This window comes from Emydura macquarii, unplaced genomic scaffold (genome assembly GCF_026122565.2).
Source record: "Emydura macquarii macquarii isolate MOO-44397 ecotype Brisbane River unplaced genomic scaffold, CSIRO-AGI_Emac_v2 contig_3019, whole genome shotgun sequence".
Classification (NCBI taxonomy): domain Eukaryota; kingdom Metazoa; phylum Chordata; order Testudines; family Chelidae; genus Emydura; species Emydura macquarii.
Genome location: NW_027133156.1, coordinates 1,971,278 through 1,997,368, shown reverse-complemented (window position 1 = coordinate 1,997,368; position 26,091 = coordinate 1,971,278). Strand labels below are relative to the sequence as shown.

Sequence of the window (26,091 nt, the reverse complement as noted above, 5' to 3'; positions counted from 1 at the left end):
CTGTGTTCCAGAGAAAACTGGTTACAGGGATAAACGCCAAATAAAATACAAACGTTCAAGGAATGTGGTATCTATTGTCTGAAGTTGATTACTTGAGGGCCTGTGTACCATTCTTTGTGTATTAATATTAGTTTTGGTCATTTGTAATGTGATTCCTGAAGAATGAGATTCCTCAATAACTCTTAAGCGCCAATACGAAGAATTTCTGGTCTCCTGAAAGAGGTGTGGTCTAATGATCTGACCACAAGACTGGGGGCTCTCAACTGAGGCCATACTATTCTGTCAGGTGCATCCATTCAACTGTCAATGAAATCAGTAGGGATTTTGTGTGGGCAATGGACAGGATAATTAGGCCCTGGGTTTCTCATCCCTTTTCTGAGACTCAATCAGTGGCACTTGCACTCTGTGCTTCCATTTTCCTATCCTTAAAATGGAGATAATACTAAGAATTTGATAACGTGTTTAAAGTGCTTTGAAAATGAATGCTATACAAGTTCTAGGTACGCTGGATTTGTAACATTCTGTTTACCTTGCAAAGTGCTCCAGTGTTCTATTTTGGTTTTGGTAGGTATCTGCAGAAGGGATGGAATGTAGTTATATTATATGTAGTTTTCACGATAGCCAGCATTAGCATTTGATTTGTGTATTAGTAAAATGTGTTGGGGATGAATGAGAATTGTATGGAGGTGGATAATGGCTAAGTTATAACAATTCATTGTGTACTTACTGATTTCTAAGTTTTAAATATTGGAAGGGGTATACAGAGAATGGAATGGGTCTCCATGTGTATGTAAAAAAAATCTCTAAATAAATAATATTTATTGCTGTGTTTAATTATGGAATACAACCTGTTTGTTCTATTGGCTATATTCATCCATAGTATGACTAAACTTAGTTTATTATGTTCAGTTTTATCACTTAAAAAACCCCAACATATATTATAACCACAATCAGCTTTCTTTAGATCTAAATTAACCCATTTTCTCAGCTATGTTAATAAGAAATGTCAAAAGTAAAATTTACAATGAACAGTTTTATGCAGAGGCACAAAGTATATTGGACATACTGCAATCGGTAACACATAGTTTATTATAGCATTTGACAGTGTTGCTTCTGTGATACTTCTGTAAGGACAAGGCTTATGTGTAGTTTTCTGCATCTGAATTCTATAAAGCTTAAAACAGTTAGATTTTAGCTTGTGTGCTTTTTCCTGTCATTTCTCAATTTAATATTTTTCAAAACAAACAAAAATAAAATATGCTGCCTAAAATTTCCCAGAATACAGTGGGAAAGCATCAATTCTCATCAGTACACTGCCAAAATTTTAATAAAGGGCTCCCTCAAAAGGTTTCCAAGGTAGTTGGTGATTACATGTGATATTCCCTAAATAAAATAATCCCCAACTCCCATCCACTGATTCATTGACTCTAAGGTCAGAAGGGATCAATATAATCATCTAGTCTGACCTTCTGCACAATGCAGGCCACAGAACCTCACCCATCCACTCCTGTAAAAAAAAAAACCAAAAAATCCTCTAACCTATGATTGAGTTATTGAAGTCCTCACATCATGGTTTAAAGACTTTAAGATAAAGAGAATCCACCAGCAAGTGAGCCGTGCCCCATGCTACTGAGGAAAGCAAAAAAACCCCAGAGCCTTTGCCAATCTGCTCTGGGGGAAAATTCCTTCCTGACCCCAAATATGGCGATCAGTTAAACCTTGAGCATGTGGGCAAGACTCATCAGCCAGACACCCAAGAAAGAATTCTCTGTAATAACTCAGAATCAACCCCATCTAACATTTCTTCACAGGCCATTGGCATATCTACATAGTCAAAGATGAGTCAATTGCTGTCCCATCATATCATCCCTTCCATAAATATATCAAGCTCATTTTTGAAGCCAGCTGGGTTTTTTTGCCCCCACTGCTCTTCTTGGAAGGCTATTCCAGAACTTCACTCCTCTGATGGTTAGAAACCTGTGTCTAATTTCAAGTCTAAACTTCTTGATGGCCAGTTTATATCCATTAGTTCTTGTGTCCACGTTGGCACTGAACTGAAATAATTCTTCTCCCTCCCTGGTATTTATCCCTCTGATGTATTTATAAAAAGCAATCCTATCTCCCCTCAACCTTCTTTTGGTTAGGCTAAATAAGCCAAGCTCTTTGAGTCTCCTCTCATAAGGCAGGTTTTCCACTCCATGGATCATCCTAATAGTCTCTCTCTCTGTGCCTGTTCCAGTTTGAATTCATCTTTCTTAAACATGGGGGACCAGAACTGCACACAGTATTCCAGATGAGGTCTCACCAGCGCCTTGTATAACGGTACTAATACCTCCCTATCTCTACTGGAAATACCTCGTCAGATTCATCCAAGGACCACATTAGCTTTTTTCATGGCCACATCACATTGGCAGCTCATAATAGTCATCCTGTGATTAACCAATACACCCAGGTCCTTCTCCACCTCTGTCACTTCCAACTAATGTGTCCCCAGTTTATAGCAGAAATTATTGTTATTAATCCCTAAATGCATGACCTTGCATTTTCCACTATTAAATTTCATCCTATTTCTATTATTCCAGTTTACAAGGTCATCCATATCTTACTGTATGATATCCCGATCCTTCTTTGTATTGGCAATACCTCCCAAATTTGTATCGTCCACAAATTTTATTAGCACATTCCCACTTTTTGTGCCTAGGTCAGTAATAAAGAGGTTAAATAAGATTGGTCCCAAGACCAATCCCTGAGGAACCTATCCCTGAGTAAACTCCCTCCAGCCTGACTGTTCACCTTTCAGTATGACCTGTGGTAGTCTCCCCTTTTAACCAGTTACTTATCCACTTTTCAATTTTCATATTAATCCCCATCTTTTCCAATTTAACTAACAATTCCCCATGTGGAACCGTATCAAATACCTTACTGAAATCTAGGTAAATTAGATCCTCTGCATTCCTTTTATCTAAAAAATCTGTTATCTTCTCAAAAAAGGAGATCAGTTTGTTCTGGCATGATCTACCTTTTGTAAAGCCATGTTGCATTTTATGCCAATTACCATTAACCTTGATATCCTTAATTACTTTCTCTTTCAAATTTTTTTCCAAGACCTTGCATACTACTGAAGTCAAACTAACAGGTCTGTAGTTACCTGGATCACTTTTTTCCCCTTTCTTAAAAATAGGAACTATGTTAGCAATTCTCCAGTCATACGGTACTGCCCCTGAATTTACAGATTCATTAAAAATCCTTGCTCATGGGCTTGCAATTTCATGTGCTAGTTCTGTTAATATTCTTGGATGGAGATTATCTGGAACCCCCGATTTAGTCCCATTAAACTATTCAAGTTTGTCTTCTACCTCGGATGTGGTAATTTCTACCTCCATATCTCATTCTCATTAGCCACCCTACCACCATCCCCAAGCTCATCATTAGCTGCATTAAAAGCGGAGGCAATGTATTTGTTTAGATATTCAGCCATGCCTAGATTATCCTTAACCTCCACCCAATCCTCAGTGTTTAGTAGTCTCACTTCTTCTTTCTTTGTTTTCTTTCTATTTACATGGCTATAGAACCTTTTACTATTGGTTTTAATTCCCTTTGCAGGGTCCAACTCTACTTGGCTTTTGGCCTTTCTCACTTTATCTGTACACGTTCTGACCTCCAAGAAGTAACTTTCCTTGCTGGTCCCTCCCATCTTCCATTCCTTGTAGGCTTTCTGCTTTCTCTTAATCATCTGTCTGAGATGCTTACTTATCCAGCTTGGTCTACAGCTCTTGCCTATGAATTCCCCTATAAATTCTTGTCTATGAATCCCCTTTGTTGGGATGCAGGCTTCAGATAGTTCCTGCGACTTTGACTTGAAGTAATTCTGAGCCTCCTCCACCTTTAGATCCATGAATTCTTCAGTCCAGTCCACTTCCCCAAATAATTCCCTTAATTTTTTTAAAATTAACTCTTTTGAAGTCAAAGACCCTAGTCACAGATCTATTTTTGTTTATCCTTCCATGTAGTTTGAACTGAATTAGCTCATGGTCGCTCGAATCAAAGTTGTCCCCTACAGCCAGTTCTTCTATGAGGTCCTCACTACTCACCAATACCAAATCTAAAATGGCATGTTTGTTCAGTAACTATTTGGTGAAGGAATCTGTCAGCTATCACATCTGGGAAAATCTGGGTCCTATTATTACTATTAGCACTTGTCCTCCAGTCTATATCTGGGAAGTTAAAGTCTCCCATAATCACACATTTCCCAGTAGTATTTGCTTCATTAAAAGCCTTAAAGAGGTCTCTATCCATGTCCAAATCAGATCCTGGTGGTCTATAGCACACCCCAAGCACTATGCCATGGGAAACTCTAGAAGTTTTCTTCTCCAATGTGATTTTAACTCAGACAGACTGTCTTATCAATTCCATCACTTCTAATATTTTTACAGTTTACCTCATCATTGATATACAATCTGTTTTTCCTAAACAGCACATACCCTTCAACACCTGGACACCAGTCGTGACTACTATTCCACCATGTTTCTGTTATCCCTATAATATCTGGTTTCAATTCCTCTATTAGTAGCTCTAGTTCCTTCATTTTGTTACCCAGGCTCCTCATATTGGTATATAAACATCTTACTTTTTGCTGTTTGGTTTCTCTCACGTTCCTTACCTGATTTGGCACAGTCATTCTACTGCCAGTATTGCCTATTAGACTGGTATCTAAACTATCCTTCCTCTTAATGTCCATTCTGCTCCCCACTGTTACGTCCTTTCTTACTTCATTTTCCTCCCTCTCAATGCTAAAATAAGGCATGGAGATTACCTGGGCATCTCCCAACCATCTCCCCCAACTCTCTAATTTAAAGCTCTGTGAATCAGTTATGCCAGCCTCCATCCTAAAAGTGCATTTCCCTCCCTACTCAGGTGCAGTCCATCCCAAGAGAACAGTCCTCTGTCCATGAATGCCTCCTGGTGACCATACATCCCAAATCCCTACTTATAGCACCACTGCCTGAGCCATCTGTTGATCATCAGAATCTTGTCACACCTTTGTTGTCCTCCTCTAGGGACAAGTAGAATCCCACTGAAGATCACCTGAGCCTCGATTTCCTTAAGAGTCTTCCCCAGCCTGGCATAATTTCCTTTGGTACGTTCCAGCAAGAACCCACATGAAGGACAATCAGTGGATTCTTTCCTGCTCCCATTAGGATCCTCTTCAGCCACCAGTCCACATCCCATATCTTAGCACTGGCAGATAGCACCCCCTTCTGTTCTCTGGATCAGCTCTTCCCCTCAACATCCAGCTCTGAGAACCTCATCAATCCTGTCAGTATGCGTCGATTAATCGTTTCATCTCCACTCGTCTTTTCCTTTCATATTTCCCCCTCACCAGCACCATGTGAAGAATCCTCTAGATTGCTAATCTGTCTGGAAGTTGTTCCTCATTGTTGCAGAAGTGCTGTCTGGTAGGTTTCCTGCACCCTCTGACTGCAGAGAGGTTGGTTGGGTGAAATCCTCTAGTGATGGGCTGATTTGTGCTTGGGAAATGGGTCCCCTTTGATTCTTAAGGTGGGTGTGTGTACCCTGAATGCTGGCAGCTTTTCCTGTCTGGTAGAAGAGTGGGGGATAAAGGTGATGGTGGATGAGGGAAGAGACATCTCCAGTTTCCTTCCTACTGGCTCTTCATCCGCTACAGGGAGGTAGTGGTGCAGAGAGTGGCTGGAGGACATTCATTGCGTGCAGCAGCAGCAGCAGCACCTTGCCCTGTCCCCTCTCCTTCACTTCTTCCTCATGCATTGCTGGAATGGCCAGTGTCAGGGAGAAATGCAGCGATTGGATGATGCTTCCACCATGCACTCCTAGCAGGCCTGATGGAAGACACAAGATGGGATTCCCCCTTGCAGCCACCGTTGCATATGTGGCAATGGCAGTCAAATCTGCAAAGCAGCACCTGACTGAGCAGCCAACTCAATCCTGGGCTAAGGAAACGCTGAAAATTCTAACGCGCAGAGCCAGCCTTAGCATTTTTGTGTGGGATTGGCAAACAGCTTTTCTGTTCCCTAAATGTACCTGAGCTCTGTCGACAATGATCACACCACTGTGGAAAAAGGCTGACCTGAGGATTTTGGTGTGGATTCCTGAGCACAAGGAGTTTTAAGGAGAGATTTAAAAAAAAAAACAAAGTAGTGGCTTTACAAATTTTGAAGGGGAAGTTTTTTGATGGAGGGCAGCAGAGTTCAGAAGAAGCAGCAGCACAACCCCCTCCATCCAGAGACACTGCAGCTGCTTTCCCCACTGTGTCCAAAGTCAGTGAATTCCCAGAGTCAGCAGGGAAGGCAAATTTGGGACTGGGAGTCCTGCCCTATTTATATCCCTAATTGCTATTTTATACAGATGCAGCTACACTCCATTCTTTGTCAGACTTCTCTCGTTTTTCTATTTTTGTCCATGTAGATAGTCCCTTGTTGTCCACATGGTTCATCTGGGGCAGAATTCTCTCCTTCAGGAGAGTGTGGGTTTCCTGCATCAGTTAAAACAAGACTTAAAATGCATCATTTTTCTTACTATGATGATTAGACTGTATTACTTTATTTATTATATTGTTATATTCTGCTTTTTTCAGATGTTGTATGGCTTTGCAAAAGATGGTGTATTCAGTAAATAATATGCCTTTCACAGTAGAGAATCATAGTAAATAGGTTGGACAAAAGCCTCTTTAAGAACGATTTTAAAATCTGTTTCACTGACTAAATATCCCGTTGAATATTATAGCTGAATTTTTTAAACTACAGCCCCAAATCTTAAAATACTTACACAAATGTTTAATTTTATTCACATGAGTAGTCCTATTACTTTCAGAGTCTAAAAGTTATGAAGTCCTAAAATGTTGGTTTCTTTTAATCCATATTTTCCTGTACCTAGGAGAGTTCTTTACAACAGATCTTCATTTTTTCAATATAGATTCTCTTGGAGCCAGGAGTAATCCAGGATGTGCTAGCAGCTGGGAGTCACCTGCAGCTGTTGGAGCTCCTCAGTTTATGTTCTCATTATCTCATCCAGGTAAGGCTTCTATACTTAATTAACTGACTGTTTCCCTTTGACTGACAAACTTTATTTCCAAGACTAATCCCATAATTATAAATTACATATAGGAAATGTTACGGAATTGGGATAATACTAGGACAATTTGTGGTCAGCGTGATCTAGTAGATAGGGCTCTGGACTGAAAGGCAGGAAACCTGAATCCTGGCTATACCCCCGATCTGCTGTGAGTTTGGGTTAGACACTGTACCCCTGTCTCCCTTCCACCATTTGTCTGTTGTGTCTATTTAAATTTAGAGAGGAAGGATGGTCTAGTACTGCTAGCCTAGGTCTTGGGAGACCTGGGTTCAAGTCCCTGCTCTGCCACAGACTTCCTATGTGACCTAGGGCAAGTCATTTGCTCTCCCTCTGTCTCAGTTCCCCATCTGTAAAGTGGAGATAACAGCACTTTCTATCTCACAGGGGTGTTGTGAGAACAAATACATTTAAAGATTGTGAGATCCTCAGATATCACGGTAATGGGAGCCATATAAGTACCATAGATAGATAGATAGATATAGATTGTGAACTCTTTGGGGCAGGGACTGTCACTCTTTGTACAGTGCCTAGCGCAATGGAGCCCCATTTCTGACTGGTCCTTAGACTCTCCTGTAGTATTAATAATAGTACCAGTATTCTGAGGCAACAAAATAAATGTCTGTTTATTTGGATTGGCCAAATGAAATCCATTTTGATGCAAGCAAGAGCAGCAGCTTTAAAACATCAACGTATAGCAATGGCATGCACTGTTAAAAGCAGCAATTTCACTTGATTTTCTTCCCTTTCTTTTATAGTTTTTTATATTTTATCCACAATCAGGTGCTTTCAGTCAGGGTCAATGGCTACAATAAATGGTGGTGTTAGTCTGCGAAGTGTAAGTCAATCAGGAAATCAATGTAAATGGTAAAGTAGTGAAATTTTCACCCACCTGGCATTCTGTGAGGGTACAGAATGACTGTCCATTATTCTTAGAAAACGAAAGGGAAGTGTAACCAGAAAGGCTGTTAATTGGAGAGTGTAAGAAAAGGAGCCGGGATGGTAGCTGGGAGGCACGGGGCCCACACATTACTTTATCTTTGTCCCTCTCGATAGTGCAGCATGAAAAAGCAACTATCTTAATATTTCTCACATACACCCAATTCAGTGTCCACTGCAGATAATGGAAAGACTCCCATTGGTTTCAGTGCACTTTGGATTTAGTCCTTGATATGTAATACAAAGATATATGTTGTGCTTACTCAAAAAACAACCTAAAGAAGTCAATGCAAGCAGCAGCCTGTCAAATGAATAATAATGATGAACCGGATATTGCAAAAATCGCACTGAGAAAGGACTGCCAGACTGGAACCGACAGACAAATTATTCTCTCATTTATGGCCCAATCCAAATCCTACTGAAGTCAAAGGGAGTCTTTCCTCTGGCTAGAGTGAGAATAGGATCAAGCAGTCAGTCGCACCCATCTTAATCAGGAGTAATTGGCGTGGCCGTCATTTACACCTGTTTTACAAACTGAGTAAAGTCATGCCGCATGATTTTAAACTGGTATGCATATACATGATCAAGAGGAAATGGGATCGATGCTCAAAGTTTCTGAAGAATTAGGAAAAAATTGTTTGCTCTGACAGCACTGATATATTTCTGTTCAGTAATTTGGGTCAGGCTCAATTAGTGTAGATTAGTACAGCTGCATGAAAATCAGTGGAGCTACACCAGTGTACACTGACTCAATATTTGGCCCTTTGTTTATTATACTTATTTACTAAATTCAGATTCTGCCAAGGAATCCATACAGGAAGATCTATACCATTAAATCAGAATCAGAATTCACCAGCATTAATTCCTTTGCAGGGTTGGGGTCCAGGCAAGTAAAGCTGTCTGTGAGTGTCATGTTTATTATTAAAACCTCGTTCTAGACGGGGCCCCCACAGGGGGGGGAGGGGCAGGGGCAGGGGGAGGATACACTTTACTGGGGCCCAGAGGCTCTGGTGGGCCTGGCCCAGGCTGCAACCCCCATGGGTGTATGGGAGGGGGCCCGTGTTACAAGTTTGTACTGGGCCTGAAAAAATTATGCTTGGGCCCTGTTTCTAGACACTGACAAAATACATTTTATAACAATGTAGAGAGAATTCCCAATGTCCAAATTAATTATATCGAATGCCTATTTAAAGTCCACATGATACTGACTGATTTAAATATATATATATATATATATATATATATATAGTCCTTTACCCTACCACCAAAAAAATTAAGAATGAGGCCCAGATTTATAGGAGTTGCAGCAGTCAGCATTGTAATGCCTAACTAATTTAGGAGCCTAAGTCTCATTTTCAAAGGTGATTTTGGCGCGTTGGAGCCAAAATCTCATTGACAGTCAATGGGATACAGGCTCCTAAGTGCCTAAATCACTTTTGAAAATGAGACTTAGGCTCCTGAATCAGTTAGGCATTGCAACATTGAGTGAAGCAGCACCTAAATATCTTTAAAAATCTGAGTCTTGGTTAACCAGGCCACCTTAAAAACATTAATCCCTGTTGCAGTTGGGACCCAGCGGGTCTCTCCAAGTGTGACTCCACTCACTATGATGCAAATGGTAAGGAGTGGGGAGTGGAATAATCCCTTTCCACACTTGCCTTTTTTCTAATGTTACTATTGGGTCCTTGGGTGCTGCACTATTCACGATTTACTATGTTGTTGGTTGTGTTCTTTCTCTTTTGAACTGTTGAGATATTGAGCATTAGCTCAGCATAGCCTAAGGAAATACATTGTATTGAATGTATCTAGTTTATTATTGTTGTGTGATGCTGATGCAGAATTTTTGCTTATTAGGATTTTCTGTAATTTTTGGTTTGGATGCAGCACAATCTTCTTGAGGGTGTTTTTAATAATAGTTTTTCTAGTTTCTCTGTAGAGAGTCTTAAATTTTTGCCAACACTGGCATTCAAGATTAACTGTCTGACTCCATTCCTTCCACCTGAATCCAGCCCAAATGAACTCCCATAGATGTCAGTGGGAGTCTTTCTGTTGATTCAGTGGGAATCAGACCGAGCCATTTTTTTTCTTCAAGTAGAAGCAAATTGGTTAAATGGGAGATACCAAAGAAAAACGTGTTATTCTTATTCTCTTTTCACTTACTCCAATACAAATCAGGAGAAATTCCATAGCACTCAGTGCAAATAAACCAGTGCAAGACCAGTGTGAGTGAGAGGAGAATTTGGCCCCAAATTCACTGCAATTCATTTTCTGCAAGATATATTAGGTTCATTTGACTCCAAGGTAGATGCCATTGCTCTTAGAAAGATTAACTTAGAACAAGTTATTGAATCTGTTGATAAATCTCAGAAAGATTTCTGTAACAAATTGCTTTAATCACAAACACAAGTCAAAAGAATAAAATCACTAATACGAGTTTTTGATTAAACATAATGCTTGGTTAGCATGGTCTTGGTTATATAAGACAGAATAACCTTGAGACTCTCAGACAGTTCTGCAAAAATCATGTAATAGAAATACCTTAGAAATTTCTGGTAACACTATGGAATCAAGCCGTATGATATTTCGGTTTACTGAATGCATTTTTCTGTTTCTATATTTCACATATTAACACCAAATCCTCTTTAACTCCTAATGTGGATTCCATGTTCTAACCTGGAAAAATCTTTGCTAATTTAAGATCAACAACTGATTGCAAAAAAATTATGATTCAAGTTTAGAAGTCTAAAGAGAACATAGTTTTAAATGATAAAAGTTTATATTTTCGCCTAACATGGGAACAAAAGTATTCAGGCAAAAATAAAAGAAGTTGCTTATTTTAAGGTCAGAATTCCAGGTTCTCTTGACTTTTACATCGTTAAGAACATATGAATGGCCTCACTGGGTCTGACCAATGGTCCATCTAGCCCAGTATCCTGTCTTCTGACGGTGGCCAGTGCCAGATGCTTCAGGGGGAATGAACAGAACAGGGCAATTAATCAAGTGATCCATCCCCTGTCGTCTAGTGAGGTTTAGGGACGCCCAACGCATGGTGTTGTGTCCTTGACCATCTTGGCAAGCAGCCTGTGATGGACCTCCATGAACTTATCTAATTCTTTTTTAACCTAATTTTTCTTTTGCCCTTCATAACATCCCTTGGCAATGAGTGTCACAGGTTGACTGTATGTAGTATGAAGAAATACTTCTTCCTGTTAGTTTTACACCTGCTGTCCATTCATTTCATTGGGTGACCCCTGGTTTTTGTGTTATGTTCAGGGTAAATAACACTTCCCCATTCACTTTCTTGACACCATTCAAAGTTTTGTAGACTTCTATCATATCGCCATCATCATCTCTTTCTAAAATGAACAGTCCCAGTCTTTTTAATCTCTCCTCAGATGGAAGCTATTCCATATCCCCATTCATTTTTGTTGCCCTTATCTGTACCTTTTCCAGTTCTAATATACCTTTTTTTGAGATGGGACAACCAGAACTGCATGCAGTATTCAAGGTGTTGGGAGTACCATGAATTTATATAGTGGTATTATGCATTTATATCATGGCATTTTCTTTCCTAACATTTTGTAACCTTTTTTAACTGCTGCTGTATACTGAGCAGAGACCTATCCATGGTGATTCAAAGATCTCTTTCATGAGAGGTAATTTAGACCCCATCATTTTGTATATGTAGTTGGGATTATGTTTTTCAGTGTGCATTACTTTGCACTTATTAACACTGAATTTTATCTGCCATTTTGTTTCCCAGTCACCCAGTTTTGTGAGATCCTTGTGTGACTCTTTGCAAAAAACCTTTGGATTTTCTTAATCCTCAACATTATTTTAAGTAATAATTCTCAAATAATTATTAATTATAATTCTCAACATTATTTTAAGTAATAATTCTCAAATTCTCAAATAATTCTTAATTATAATTCTCAAAATTATTTTAAGTAATTTTGTATAATCTGCAAATTTTGCCACCTTCCTGTTCACCCCCTTTTCCAGATCACTTATGAATGTGTTGAACAGCGCAGGTCCCAGTACAGATTCTTGGGGGACCTTGCTATTTACCTCTCTCCATTGTGAATACTGACCATTTATTCTTACCCTTTGTTTTCTATCTTTTAACCAGTTACTGATCCATGAGAGGATTTTGCCTCTTATCACATGACTGCTTAATTTGCTTAAGAGCCTTTGGTGTGAGACCTTGTCAAAAGCTTTTTGGTAGTCTAAGTACACTATATCCACTGGATTACCCTTGTCCACATGCTTCTTGACACCCTCAAAGAATCCTAATAGATTGGTGAGGCATGATTTCTGTTTATAAAAGCCATGTTGACTCTTTCCCAATATATCGTGTTCATCTACGTGTCTGATAAATTTGTTCTTTACTATAGTTTCAACCAATTTGCCTGGTACTCTAGTTAGGTTTACCTGCCTACAATTGCCAGGATCGCCTCTGGAGCCTTTTTAAAAAATTGGCATTACATTAGCTATCTTTCAGTCATCTGGTACAGAGGCTGATTTAAGAAATACATTGCATCCTGCAGTGCAATAGTTCTGCAATTTCATATTCGAGTTCTTTCCGAACTCTTGGGTGAGTACCATCTGATCCTGGTCACTCTTCTCAGTTTAATATATCAATTTGTTCCAAAACCTCCTGTACTGAAACCTCAATCTGGGACAGTTCCTCAGATTTGTCACCTAAAAAGAATGGCTCAGGTGTGGGAATCTCCCTCAATCATCTCTACTGAAGACTGATGCAAAGAATTAATTTAGCTTCTCTGCAATGGTCTTCTCTTCCTTGAGTGCTCCTTTAGCACTTTCTCTTCTAGTGGCCCCAATGATTTTTTGGCAGGCTTCCTGGTTCTGATGTACTCAAGTATGTTGTTGTCAGTTTTTGTGTCTTTTTGCTATTTGCTCTTCAAATTCATTTTTGGTCTGCCTAGTTATACTTTTACATTTGACTTGCCAGAATTTATGCTCTTTTCTAATTTCCTCAGGAGGATTTGACTTCCAGTTTTTAAAGGATGCCTTTTGCCTCTAACCGCCTATTTTACTCACTTAGGTTGCCATGGTGGCCTTATTTTTTTGTTAGTCCTCTTCCTTTTTTGGGACGGTGGGGAAATATGTAGCGTGACCTGCTCTGTCATGCCTATATATTTTGTACCCTGGTGTTGTTGTGTCCCATTGATTATCATAATTCCACCAAGTTTCTGTGATGCCTCTGATATCAATATCCTCATTTAATATCAGGCATTCAAGTTCACTGCTCTTAGTATTTAGACTTCTAGCATTTGTATAAAAGCACTTACGAATTCAGTTGTCTGCCTTCATATAATGTAACTGAATAGGACTCTTTTGTTTGACTAAATCTCTTAGGTTTCTTTGAAAATCCCATCCTTCATAGAGGGCTTTGAATATCTGAACACAGATCTTAAACTTGACTCTATATTCAATGGGAATTCAGTGCAGAGAACAGAGTACTGAGTGATCTGCTAAGCAGATGGGTCATTGCATTATGCACCTATTTAATATCTCATCAGGTGTGTGGCTTCATTCTTAGATATAAATGGCAATAAAAAAGTCTGTAGGTCACAAATCATCATTGTGGTTAGGTCAATGTTGAAAAGATGGGATTCAGTCTTCTGGCCAGTTGGAGATAGAAGTAGGTGTTTTTTTCTGCCATGTTTAGTTGGGCATCTAATCATAGTGAGGAGCCCAAGAGAACTTCAAGGCTGCAAACTGTTTGAACAATGGGAAGGCATATGTCCTCAATGGTGGGGAATGCTATTGAGAAGACAAGTTCTTCAGAGTGCTGCCCTCTTCTTATCAGTATCAACTCAGTCTTGCCTGGGTTCAACTTTAGCCAACAGCTCATCAGTCAGGTGCTGATTTCGACCCGGCATTGATAAAGCTTAGAGTTGGTGCTGTGGATATTTGATATGGGGGATATAGAGTTAGGTGACCTCTCAGTACTATGACACTTCAGCCTGTGAAGTCTCACTAGCTCTCCCAATGGCTTTCTATCGATGTTGAATAATATGGGAAAGAGGAGTGAGCCTTGTGGGACTCTGTAAGTCAGAGCTATGGAGGTGGAAGAATAATTGCCTAAAACAACCTTCTAGCACATGATATAAGTCTTTTCACAGTATTATCATTCACCTAGGAGGTAGGTCAGGAGTACTTGATGATCACCAGAATCAACTGTTGCAGAGATGTTCAGCAGGATGAGTAGGGATATATTTCTCTTGCCTATGTACTAGAATTAAAATGCTGTCTCTGTACCATGCCCAAAGTAAAGCTTTCCAGATGGCAATCCAGGCTACTGGCAAATAAATGGTAGCACTGGATCTTTTTTTTTTTTTTGGCTAGCTTTTTATTACCTTTGTAGAGAAGGGAAGTTAGACATTGGACAGTAATTTGTAAGGTCTCTTTAGTTAAGAAATGGTTTCTCATGTATTAGTTGGACAGTTGCATATTTTAACACGTGATTTATTCTCCTCATCAGATGAGCTATTGACAATCCTTACAGGTAGGGATCCCACAGTATGTTCTGCTGTCTTAATATCCAGGAAGGACAGAAGTCCTAGTCACGGGCTGTGTCCCTGATTGCCATTCATGCTTCCTTGATAGTTAGAATTTTTTCTTAGAATTTTTTATATCTTCCCCTCTAAAAAAGTTAAAATTTGATGTCAAAATTTACTATTTGGTTTTAACTGCTTGGAATTGCCCAAGGAAGAGCATCTAATGTTTCTCTCTCTGGCTGGTCTGTCTAGGTGTTTATACTATGTTTGTTGCCATGGGAGTATGAGCATCTTACATGTGACCTGTCCATTTCCTTCCACTGACACTCAACTATTTACATTTATTTATATATTTTAAATTTTATATATATATATATATATATATATTTTAAATGGAAGGGTCTATAATGAAATCTGCTGGTGTATGAAAAAGAGTTTTTTGTTCATCTTGTGATGCAGGGCCAGAGTTTGATAAGGTATTAAGTCTCCCTTATCCCACCTCCTCCATCTGGAGTTGTGCCCACAGCACACTGCCAACCTGCACTAAGATACACTTCTAAAGAGAGACATTAATTCTTACACCAGAGATTGAGAGCATCACCTCTATATTGCTAGCAGCCCAAGCTCATTTGGGAGTTTAGCTCCTGGGTTTTTCATATAGAGCAAATTAAACTGCTGGAAAAAATCTGAAGGTCACCAAGCAACCAAGATATATTTAGTATGACTGAGTTTTAAAAAAAATATATGTATATTACTGAGTGATGCCATATAAAACAGCCCATCACTGTAAAGGCGAAGCTCATCAGCTTTCTCCAGTGGATGGAACAGTGACCCTTTCCAATGTCAAGAATACATCAAATGTATGCAGGAAAGAAACTCTCTTTATAGTTCTCTTGTTCTCACCATTATGCAACCAGTTGCTGCTGTGCTGAACCAGCATTTCTGGAAAGAGTCTCATGTTCTGTCAGTTGTTGAGTGGAAGGGCTACCAACAGAAGAACACATTCATCAGGGCAGGAACAAGCAGCCCAAAGACAGCATTAGGAACTACGCTCCGCTGTCTCTTGGTCTGTCTATGAAGCTAAGTACTCCAACTGGGAGACTAAGGGCAGAGTGATGATAGTGTGCCCCCCTTCCACTCATCTCACTTCCTCCTCCCTTTTTCAACTGCTAGACGTGTGGAAAAATGAGTATGACATACCCATTTGATCTGAGTCCTCTTTTTGTTGTGATGTGCTATGCCTCTGCCAGTGACCTACATGGGCTGCTCATGGTGATGGACAGTCTATGCCTAGAGCATTAACTCCACCCGTCAGGATGTACCTCAATCATGGTCTAAAACATTTGGGTTTCGTTTTTTTATTAATACGGTAAAAATGAAAGGAGAAGTTTCCAAATCTTTTGACACTGGCTGCATAGTTTTTCATAACTTGTGTGTCGTCTAGTATTGGTAACTAAATTACAAAAGTCAGCAGTTGCTAATGTGTAAAACCAGACCATCAGCATATTTTGCTTCAATGAGTTGACTATATTGTCATAAAACATAGTAAAAAATGAGCATTTTTGTGTGTCTTAAAGTTCATCTTGGAGTTGATCAATATGATCACAAGACAAGGAGATTGTTTTAGTTCCTCACTGGGAGGAGAGGGAGAAAAAATCTGGAGGTGAATTATGATCATTGACTGACGTACATAATATTGAGAGGGATGGGGTACAGTTCTTAGGTTTAATAGTGATAGCAGGACTGGAGGGCCAGATTCACCTAAAATTGGTGCAGGGACATACAATTTACTCTTCTTTGTGCTACCAGGCCTTGTGTGCCCCAAGTGGCGGGGCTGGCAATGTTTTTGTCACTACCTTCCCTCAGAGATTTCTGTCAGGAAGAGGAAATAATTTTGGTTTGTGCCGCAAACTTAACAGGAGGAAATGCACTGAATTGGTGCTGCACTGTCTGCCTTTGACACATCCTCTTTTTAACCAGTGCTGCCTGCTCCTTAGGAGCTTTCTGCTGCCACAACTGCCTCTTGGAGGTTTCCTGCCTTTTGGGGCCCTTTATGGGCTTTTATGTGGGTGTAAACCCTGATGGAATTGAGGCCCTGAATGTTTAGGGTCATCATGTACAATTCTTTTTTGCTCTTATCACCATCTGACCAGCACCAAGGTTTCACAGTTACATGTATTCCCTGTTTTTAGCTGTTACATTCTCCTAACCAAAAAGGGCAAATTACACATACACATGCAAATCATATTACTTATAATTAGGTAGTATCTCTACATTTACCAGCTAGTCTCACAATGTACACCCAGATACATTGATCCGATAGGAAAAATCATTTGACTGTATGAGAAGAATACTGAGATGGTGAATGATTGAACTTATTTTAAAACATCCCAGCAGGTGCTGTCGGTACCCACTCCTCGGCAGCAGATGGCAGTGTGAGTCCATCTCTGTCGAGTGGATGAATTAAAGCAAAAATCAGAAAAAATTAAAAGAAAAATTATTTATTTTGTTCCATATTAGTCTTCTGACCTAATCAGTAAAAAAGTCATTATTCACACAACGCTGGGCAATATGCATTGTAATCTTTAACAAATAATAGGAAACTGTTAATGTTTTCACAGGAAATACAGTTCTGTCTTGTGCAGCAATGGTCATTTATCACTGCACTTTGTGAAATCACTCATTTGTTCTAATTTGAATGTAAATGACTCTAAGGTTTTACAAATAAGGTGACAGACTCACATAAATGTAATTGCAGGGTTCATCTCTCTCTTTTTATATATCACTCATTAAGTTATGAATTAAATACATCGTATTAAACCAGGGGCATGTCCAATGATGATATTGTAATGGCAAATTACTCTATGCTATTAGAGGTGTATTTTTTATTCATGGACATTAATTTGTCATTAAGCGGCATTAGTTTAGCACTTTTATGTGGAAGACGTGACCTGAAAGAGGAGACTTACAGCTGTAATGTGAGAGAACAGGAATACAAGTACCAGATCTATGGAGCTTTTTACCTCTTGTAAAGAAACGGGGGGACATTTTATTTAAGTTTCTTTTGATAGAAATAATTTGTCCAGTTGTTATTAGCCATTGTAGCAAAGATATTTCTGAAAAATGAAAGGACTTTGGTTCTCAAATCTTTGCCAGTATGGAAAAGCCACAAAGCTACCAAAACAGTTACTATAAATCATTTGTAAACCTAGGAACTTGAAGGGAATGTGGGCCTCAGGAAGCTAATGAATGAGTTGGAATCAGATTCCATCTCTGAAGTATCAGATGCTTGTTAGTTGACCCCTGTGTTTCATTTCTTTACACTAAACTGGTTAAAATTGAAAGATAAATTCCTCTTTTTTTCCTTACGAAGTAGATGATTAATACAGGACAATATAGAATGTTTTGCCCAGTATAAGACAGACATTAAAAAGAGCCTTTTAGATCTTATGCTGCTTTCACTGTCTAATTAATAGAAGGGACTATGTGGTCTTGTCTGTTTATTGAGTTGTAGAGATGGACCCAAACTCCACAAAACTTGATCTGGATTTAGAACATTTGGAGGTATTTGTATTTAGGGATTTTGACTTGGCCCATCTCTAGTTACATGGCATGGAATTTTTAAACTTGAAACTCTTGTGTACTTGGTGTCTTTGCATTTTATAATGTACTTTCTGGTGTTTTAATTGTTGCTGTTTGTTATTTTTTTAACTGTGCAGCACCATAAATGTTTAAAGGAGAGGAGGTGCTTTATAAATAAAAATGACAAAATACTAAGGCCAAAATGTTCAAAAGGAAGTGCAAAATAAAAGCCCCAAAAAGAAATGTCCAATTTTGGAGTTGCATTGTAATATATACTAAACAATGGGTGTTCTACATTAAAATATTTGATTTCCTGGGCAAGAAGGAGAGGGGAAAACTCTTAACTAGAAAGGCCAGTGTTGAGCATTTTTCATGGCTCTGCATTAGTAATAGTAAATGTCAGAGTGTCTGATCACAATCCATCATCTGTAGTATGTATAGACATAGACAGTGCCATGTACTGTCCACAATTACATGACAGTAGAATTTGCCTTGGAAATTCATCTCCTGCTACAGATCTGTGTTCCAGAATTTAAGCTTCTATTAATAAAAAGAAAAGAAAAAAAGAAGACATTTTTATCCAGCCTGGTAGTGAAGAAAACTTGAAAACCAGAACAAAATGTTCTACGCAGTCTGGTCTTCATGAGTCTTTAGCTAATGTGGAACAATAGCTCTGTGATGTGTAAACTGTCCGCATTCATTACAATGGGTTTCTAATGCTCAGATTTAAAGATGACAATTTAAATATCAATATTAATTATTTCATTACTGATTATTTTAGCAGACACAGCCAGCTAACGTGTTTATTCCACAATCCAAAACTGTCTCCTGTGCTACCCAGATGCCCAAAGCCCCGGCTGTCCCCCATTTTCATATCTAATTCATTCAAAACCTCTGCTTATTAATTTAAATGAAGCATGAAGCTGCTGCGGAATTTCCCATCTGCTGTAGCAGAGTGTTACAGAACCTATGGAACTTGCCACAGAATTTAGGTCTAGCTTACTGGGGAGTACATGTAGCATTGGATGTGTAAAGATGTGTACCTCTGCTCTGTTTGTAGAACTAAGTCTGCTCTTAGCCTAATTGTTTCTAGATGGGCACATTTTGCTTTTGGTTACAATGCATACAACAATTATGACATACAAACTGTTGATGTCAAAGAACAGGGAAGTAGATATGTCTCAAGCAGAAGGGAAAAAATATGGAATTCTCCCCACGTATTATGTGTGTGTAATTTTTATATGGTACTGAAATGTTCTTTGGAGCAGAGAGACAGTGGTAACAAGCTATTCACTACATTTCTAAAATATGGGATAAAGTATTTCAGGAGGAGATTTTCCAAGTCACTGAGGGCAGTGAGGTGTCTAACAGCTATTTGTGCCTTGAAACTCTCCCCCATATTTATTTTGAGCCATATCTAATCTAATTATGTGTTTATTAGGTCCCTGTCATCATAGTATCTAAACACTTCTGTCCAATGTGAGGAAAGTATTGTAGCTACCCAAATACATACATATGAGGTCTCAGTCCTGAAAACACTTTATTCATGAAACACCTATTGACTTCAAAGGGAGATCTGTGCATCAAGGGCTAGGAGTCTTGGGCCCATAGTATACACTTCAAAGGCAGTATTAATGTGTTTTTCTATTCCGGCACTACACCCACCACAATACCTGCACAAATTATTTCTGCTGGGAGCAGGAGCAATCTGCTCAGGGAGTTCAGTGGAGGTTTAATTACTGGATTGGGGTGTGTGTGTATAAATATGTGATGCATGGTTCTCTGCACATTAGATTATTATGATTATTTACCATGTGTATTGAGGCAGCGCACAGTGGCCCCAGTCAGGATCAGGGTTCCATTGGGCTATGTGCTATACAAACAGATCAGACTACCCAGCCCTGGACCAGAATGTACAGTCTCAATAGATGAACAAACTCATGAAGGCTGTAGAAAAGGGATAAAACATATAAGCAAGGTGATTAGAGTGATACTCAGCTTGCATTGTATTAATCCCACCCTCTTTTTCAAAATACATGTAATCTAACTGAACCTGCCACTGTGACGAGCTATTGATAAGAGTTTTAGAGATGGTTGAAATATTGAAAATTTTGAAATTGCAACAAAATATTTCACCAAAATTTTGACAAAAAGGGACTAATTTTTCACTAAAGTTTTTGTGAAAGAAATCTCATTTTTCAACCAGCTCTAGTCTTTTTAAAAGTATAGCTGTTATGTCCAGCCTAATTTCTGTAAACAGAACCTATTTCTGCAAACAAGTCTTGTCTTTCCTTTGAATGTGCTTCCATGGTTCCTGTTAAAGAGGGCTCTGTGGATTTTGGGAGGATCCTGAAATAGGGTGTGCAATTTGTACCCCACAGATGTACTTCTGGCCTCGGGTTTTTTGGTCAGCACCTGTGCACAGCACCTGCCAGAATTTGGTCTTAAAATACAGTAATTGACCCATTCTGGTCTAAGTAATGGCAACCTCAGGGTTAACTCTTAATGAGTTAGAGTGGACTTTGCCATTTATGTTATGCACTTGGTATCTAATAGGGGAGATGGGCTTGTGGTAAAGGTGTGGGATTGTGAGCTGGGTAATGGAGGTTCTTTTCCCAGCTGTGCCATATATTTCCAGTATGAACTTATGCAAGTCACGTCTAGCTATATTTTAAAAAGTGGCTTTTGATGTTGGGTGCCTCCTTTTCTGTCGCCCAGTGTTGGGCCTGATTTCCAGCCATGCTGAGCACTTACAGCGCCCATTGACTTTAGTTGGAGTGTTTGAGTGTTCAGCACTGCTGAAAGTCAAACCCAAGGCTTCTGAAGTTGGACATCCCAAAACTAAGACTCCTCCTCCATGCCCCAAATCAGTGGCCACTTCTGAAAATTTGGGCCCTAACCTTTTTAGGCTCAGTTTCCCTGTCTTTAAAATGAGGATTATAAACATAATTTACCATGAGACCGGGGGTATAACGTGGTTCAGTAGAGTTTTAAAACACTATGGCTTTGATAACACTGTTAATAAAGATGCTGTAATTGGAAGTCAGCTAACAAGATTGTTGATGCTAAATGAGGCAAGATAGGATTCAGCTCTCTCCCATCACTGTTTTGGTTTTGCCAGGTCAGAAGTAAAAATGTATTTAAGGTCCATGAACAACTCTGGGAATTTTGCCAGAGTAAGGAGTAGGGACCAAATCATTCCATCATGATGCATCCACAGAGAGCAGGAAACCTCTCAAGTCTTACAAAATCTTTAAGCTCTTTAAACCTCCTGAAACACTCTCTTTGTGCTTGGGAATTCCCAAAGTCTGGGACTGAGAGTGTGAGAAGGGGCAGGCAATGGAAGAGATGGCCTCTGCTATAGCACCCACTTTGATCCTGAAGGATTTTTCTTGTGCAAAGTAATGATGACCAGCATTATTCTGCATGGAATTCTCCTCTGTGATGTGAAACCTCCTGACCGAGGAGGTTTTGTGCCAGGCACACATGCAGAATTCCCAGGACAGCCCAACTCACTTTGGAGTTGAAATTCAAGAAACATAAACAGGAATTGAAAACACTGCATAAATGTTGTGGCCATGTTAACATTGCTGTACAACCTTTGTTCTTCCATTATGCGATGTGCTAAAATGTTGAACTATGCAATCTTAATTTTGCATTCACATTATTTTTCTGAAATAGATGTATGTAATATACAACAGAAATGAATGGATATCTCTGTAGTCATGGTCATTTAAAAGGACAGAAACCATCATCTTGAAAATTTACACACCTATTCTTGCAAGTAACTTCTGGCATTATTGTACCTGAGAGAGATTAGAGAGAGAAACATTTCTTCTCTATTTTTTTCAGTTGGTTTACCTTGTGCATTTGGTGGCACTTCCTGTATAGTCAGTTTCAATGTTTTGTTGGTGGTCAGTTGCTTTTTCGGTCTGATGGACTAAGATGATAACACCACTTTCATACCCTGCCAGTGGAGATCACAGATCCTCTTTTCCCCCTATTTTGTAAGAGTAGCAACAGCGACAACAAAGCTGAAACCAAAAAGGCAGCTGACAGAAACACAGTGTGAAAGAAAATAACTGGAGGGAAATAAGCAGGTCTGAGCCTGTTTGATGTTGCTGCTCTTGGGCCTAGCTCAAAACACCCTTCTGAACATCAGCAGAGATGCAGATCACCTTTACACTCTTAAAAAATAGGAATTTTAAAAAATAGGATATGCTGTTGAAAGCATGTTCTACTAATAAATTGAATTTTGTAAAATTAGTCAATTAAAAGAAAGTCAAATTGACATTGTCCCTTAAGTCTACAAGAATATGTGTATACATTCAGCCGCTGATTGGTTATCATTCATCTACTCATGAAAAAAACCTATATCTATGTATCTAAGTCTATGCCATTATATATATATATATATAGGGGGGGTGGGGAGGGTTGGAGAATTTGACCACCCTGGAAATTCTGTCCTTACTATCCTAGTGTGACCCTAGTTCTGCCAGAATTACTGCCATGGGTTAATGGGACTACTCATATGGTCAGCATGAGCAAGGCTTTCAGAATGAGGCCTAAAGCCCCAGTCTTGTAAAGATTTATGCATATGTTCAACTTTAAGTTCATAGGTACAAAATGGATTTCAACCTTGAGTGGTCTCATTAAAGATAAGCATGTGAATAAGTCTTTGTAGAATCAGAGTTTTAGTTAATAATGTTGCATTGTGTGTGAAATGGCAGAATTTGACTCCTCTTCTGTGATTATTTTATTTTAAAAAGAGAAACTATCCACTAAATTTCTCACTGTAGTACAGTACATAATGCATTTTTGCCTTGTTACAGATCTCATTAAGTTTTAAATAGCTTATTTATGTTGTTTCTATTTTGATTTACACCAGAATTACATTTTTAACCATTCATTTACTTATTATTTATTTTATTTAACATTTATATTACTATAGCACCCAGATGCCCCAATCAGGATCAAGGCTAGGTGTTGTTCAAAGAATTATGAAGACAGGGCCCCTGTCCCTAAGGACTTACAATCTTAGAAGACATGTTTTCGCTTTCAGTCATTGGTTGTCATCTCTTTTTACAGAAGGGAAATAATACAAAGCTATCCTTTTCTGTGGCACCAATGTGAGTAGTCACATAATACCTTGATTTATAACTGTGTTGTAATCCAAATAGGAAATAAGTGGAGTCACAACTGGGTAGGATGCCTTGGATATTAATGGCTTGGCTCAGCAATGGAATTTCTAAAGCTGTATACACATTTTCTGTAATTATGCATTCATTAAAAGCTTTTATACCCAACAGAATAAAGTAAATATTTTTTGATCTCTGTAGTGTGCTCCCAGACTGTAGATTTGCACAGTAGGGTCTTGATAATCTGAATAAATTGTATTTCCCCAAGGAGTTTATCTTTCAAATAAGGTCATAAAGAAATGCAGTCTCTCCCCTTAGTTCTCCTTGTGCTTCTTCTGCTATTTATAAAACAGAGCATAGGACTAGAGGTATATTGTACTCTAGCGTGCACTTGATTATGATTAACTCTCATATATCAATCTGTTACTTATATCCTTGTCTGTGGCTTGTGTAATACAATTACTCTTAAAAGTATAAATGAAATAAAGGTGAATTTAAAAGAAAAAGAATATTTCTAAATATTATTTCTCCTGTTTGACACTCCTCTCTATCCCGCTATAAAATGCAGTTAGTATCACGTAGTCTACTGTAAACATTTAATAATATCTTTCTTTCAGGACACATTTGTTTGAAAAATTGATTTTCTTGTATTCCCCCTAAACTAAGATTTTAAATGTGAGCTCATTATTCAATTGCTTTGGCAGCCAAAAGGTTGATATTAATAACATAGAAGCCCAGTAAGATGGATTCACTCACTACTAAAAAGAGCAAAGTTGGGGGAAAAAAAAGTAGTAAAGAACAGTAAGCTGATGCATAGATCTAAATACACAAGTTCATTTTACAGGTAGACATTGAGTAACATTTTGATTAATTTATTTAATGAGGTTCATTTTCACTATGCAACATGCCAACCATTTATACTCAATAATAAGGACTATATACTCTTAGTCTGAATTTGGGTTACCAAAATAATATAGATCACATTAGCAAAACATTGGATCTCTTTCTTTCCCTACTGCTTTTCTTTAATTCTTTGTGTGCTCTATTTTACTTTGTTTTTCAGCTGTCCATACAAAAATATAACAATATAACCTTTATATAACGTATATTCTTTTTTACATAATATATGCCTGCTGCTTTCAATTATGTGTTAAATACTTTTTAAAAAATATTATTTTAATTAATAGTATGAAAGGACCGTATTCTGTAATACAAATCAATAATATTTATTATAAGCAATAAGTCCTTTAAACTTATGCAATTGCTATTTCAAAACTATAATTTGTCATTTAATTGTAAATCAAACAAAAGCCTTTGGAAGTGAATGCAGTCATAACTAGTTTATGCCCAATCCCAATAGATTTGAAAGGGTAGACCCTTTCAGAGAATGCACACTTCATTGATTTGTTAATCTGGAGGTTTTCATCCAGTTAAGAATTTAGTTTGGAAATGTATTCAGAGGAAGCCAGATGTATTGATTGTGACTCTGTTTTACTATATATATTTTCTAATACAAAAAAAAAAAGCAACTTTGGCAACTGGCTTCTATACTCTGCCATGCTCATATGTTTGTTACAGCCTTATCACTGATTTGGAGATGGATTATCTGATCAGTAATATACATCGCACAATTTCAGCATGACATTTTTGCCCTGTAGCTTCATCAGCAGGATAGCAATGTGCGGTACCGGTATAATTTTGATATGAGCAAGTGATTGGTCTGACAATTGGATAATTTGTGTTTGAGAAAGCTGATAAACTGGCTTCCATGGCTGTGAAGTTCAAAGATAAAGGCCAAATCTGACCTTCTGGAGTCAAAAGTGAATATTTCTGTTTAGAGGCCCAATCTGTTTAAATATATTGGTAGTCTTCTAAGCCATCAAGCCTCTGGAAGGTGATTGATTCAGCCTCTGGGTGAAGCTGACCTATTCTGAGGAAGAGTCAGCATTCTGCTGAAGCCCAATAGTTAAAAATTGACAAAAATCCCTAATCGGTATCTGCAAGTTGTTGAGCCCCCTTAGTTTATGCTCAATCTGTAGATGGTGACTCTTGACTACAGCTGGTTCAGAATTTTCCATTGAACCCCAACCCCATGGAAAATACTTTTTGGAAAAAATGAAAATTTCATCACAAAAATTAAATTGCATTCCTCCATCCTCTCCACAGGTTCCTTGTGTGCCTCTCTATTCCTCTATTTCAGGGACTCTTTGCAACCCTTCCTCCATTCCTTCCCCCATGCCAGGGGCTCTGTGTGAACCCCCATTGCTCCCTTGCCCCCACCATTCTTATTTCTTTCTGTCTGTGAGATAAGTCATACAGGATGTCATCATTTTAAATTGTATTGGAACTATGAGCTGAGATGGAGGTATTGTTATGCTGGATGGTATTGATGACTGCCATCAACCAGTTCTTTGATCTGTAGACAGTTACAGAGTTGGTCGAAGGTTATGGTTCTGATAACCCAGGTACAAGGGGCTCTGTGTGTTGTGCATTTTCCCCCTCTGCTTTTCAGCAAAATCAGTAAGGTTCTGCCCATTGATTCCCTGAAATTTTGGAATTGATCAGCATTCAAAAATTTTGTTTCAGACAGAAAAATGCCATAAAGTTGAGTGTAAGGCCTTGCTTTGTTCAGCTAATAAATAATTTCTTGACCAGCATTACTCATGACATCTAATGTCCAGAAGGCTGCACCTTCTCCACCTGGGGTCTGTTTTAATACACTCTGAAATCAATAAGAGACTTTCCATTGACTCTGTTGGGTGTTCAATCAGGCTCACCTTTCTTTGGTGGAAAGTTAATTT

At 38.6% G+C, this 26,091-nt stretch overlaps 1 protein-coding gene across 4 annotated transcripts in view; it reads left to right on the top strand.

Moving 5' to 3' along the window:
- Nucleotides 1–26,091, top strand: part of KLHL32 (kelch like family member 32) — a 206,472-nt gene that overhangs the window by 114,428 nt on the left and 65,953 nt on the right. For all 4 annotated transcript variants that reach the window (XR_010916570.1, XM_067530050.1, XM_067530051.1 and 1 more), the window contains exon 5: nt 6,952–7,050. Coding sequence is in view for 3 of the 4 variants with exons in the window: in XM_067530050.1 (XP_067386151.1) it covers nt 6,952–7,050 (99 nt within the window). In the remaining variant the exon portion in view is untranslated. The remainder of the gene's footprint in view (nt 1–6,951; nt 7,051–26,091) is intronic.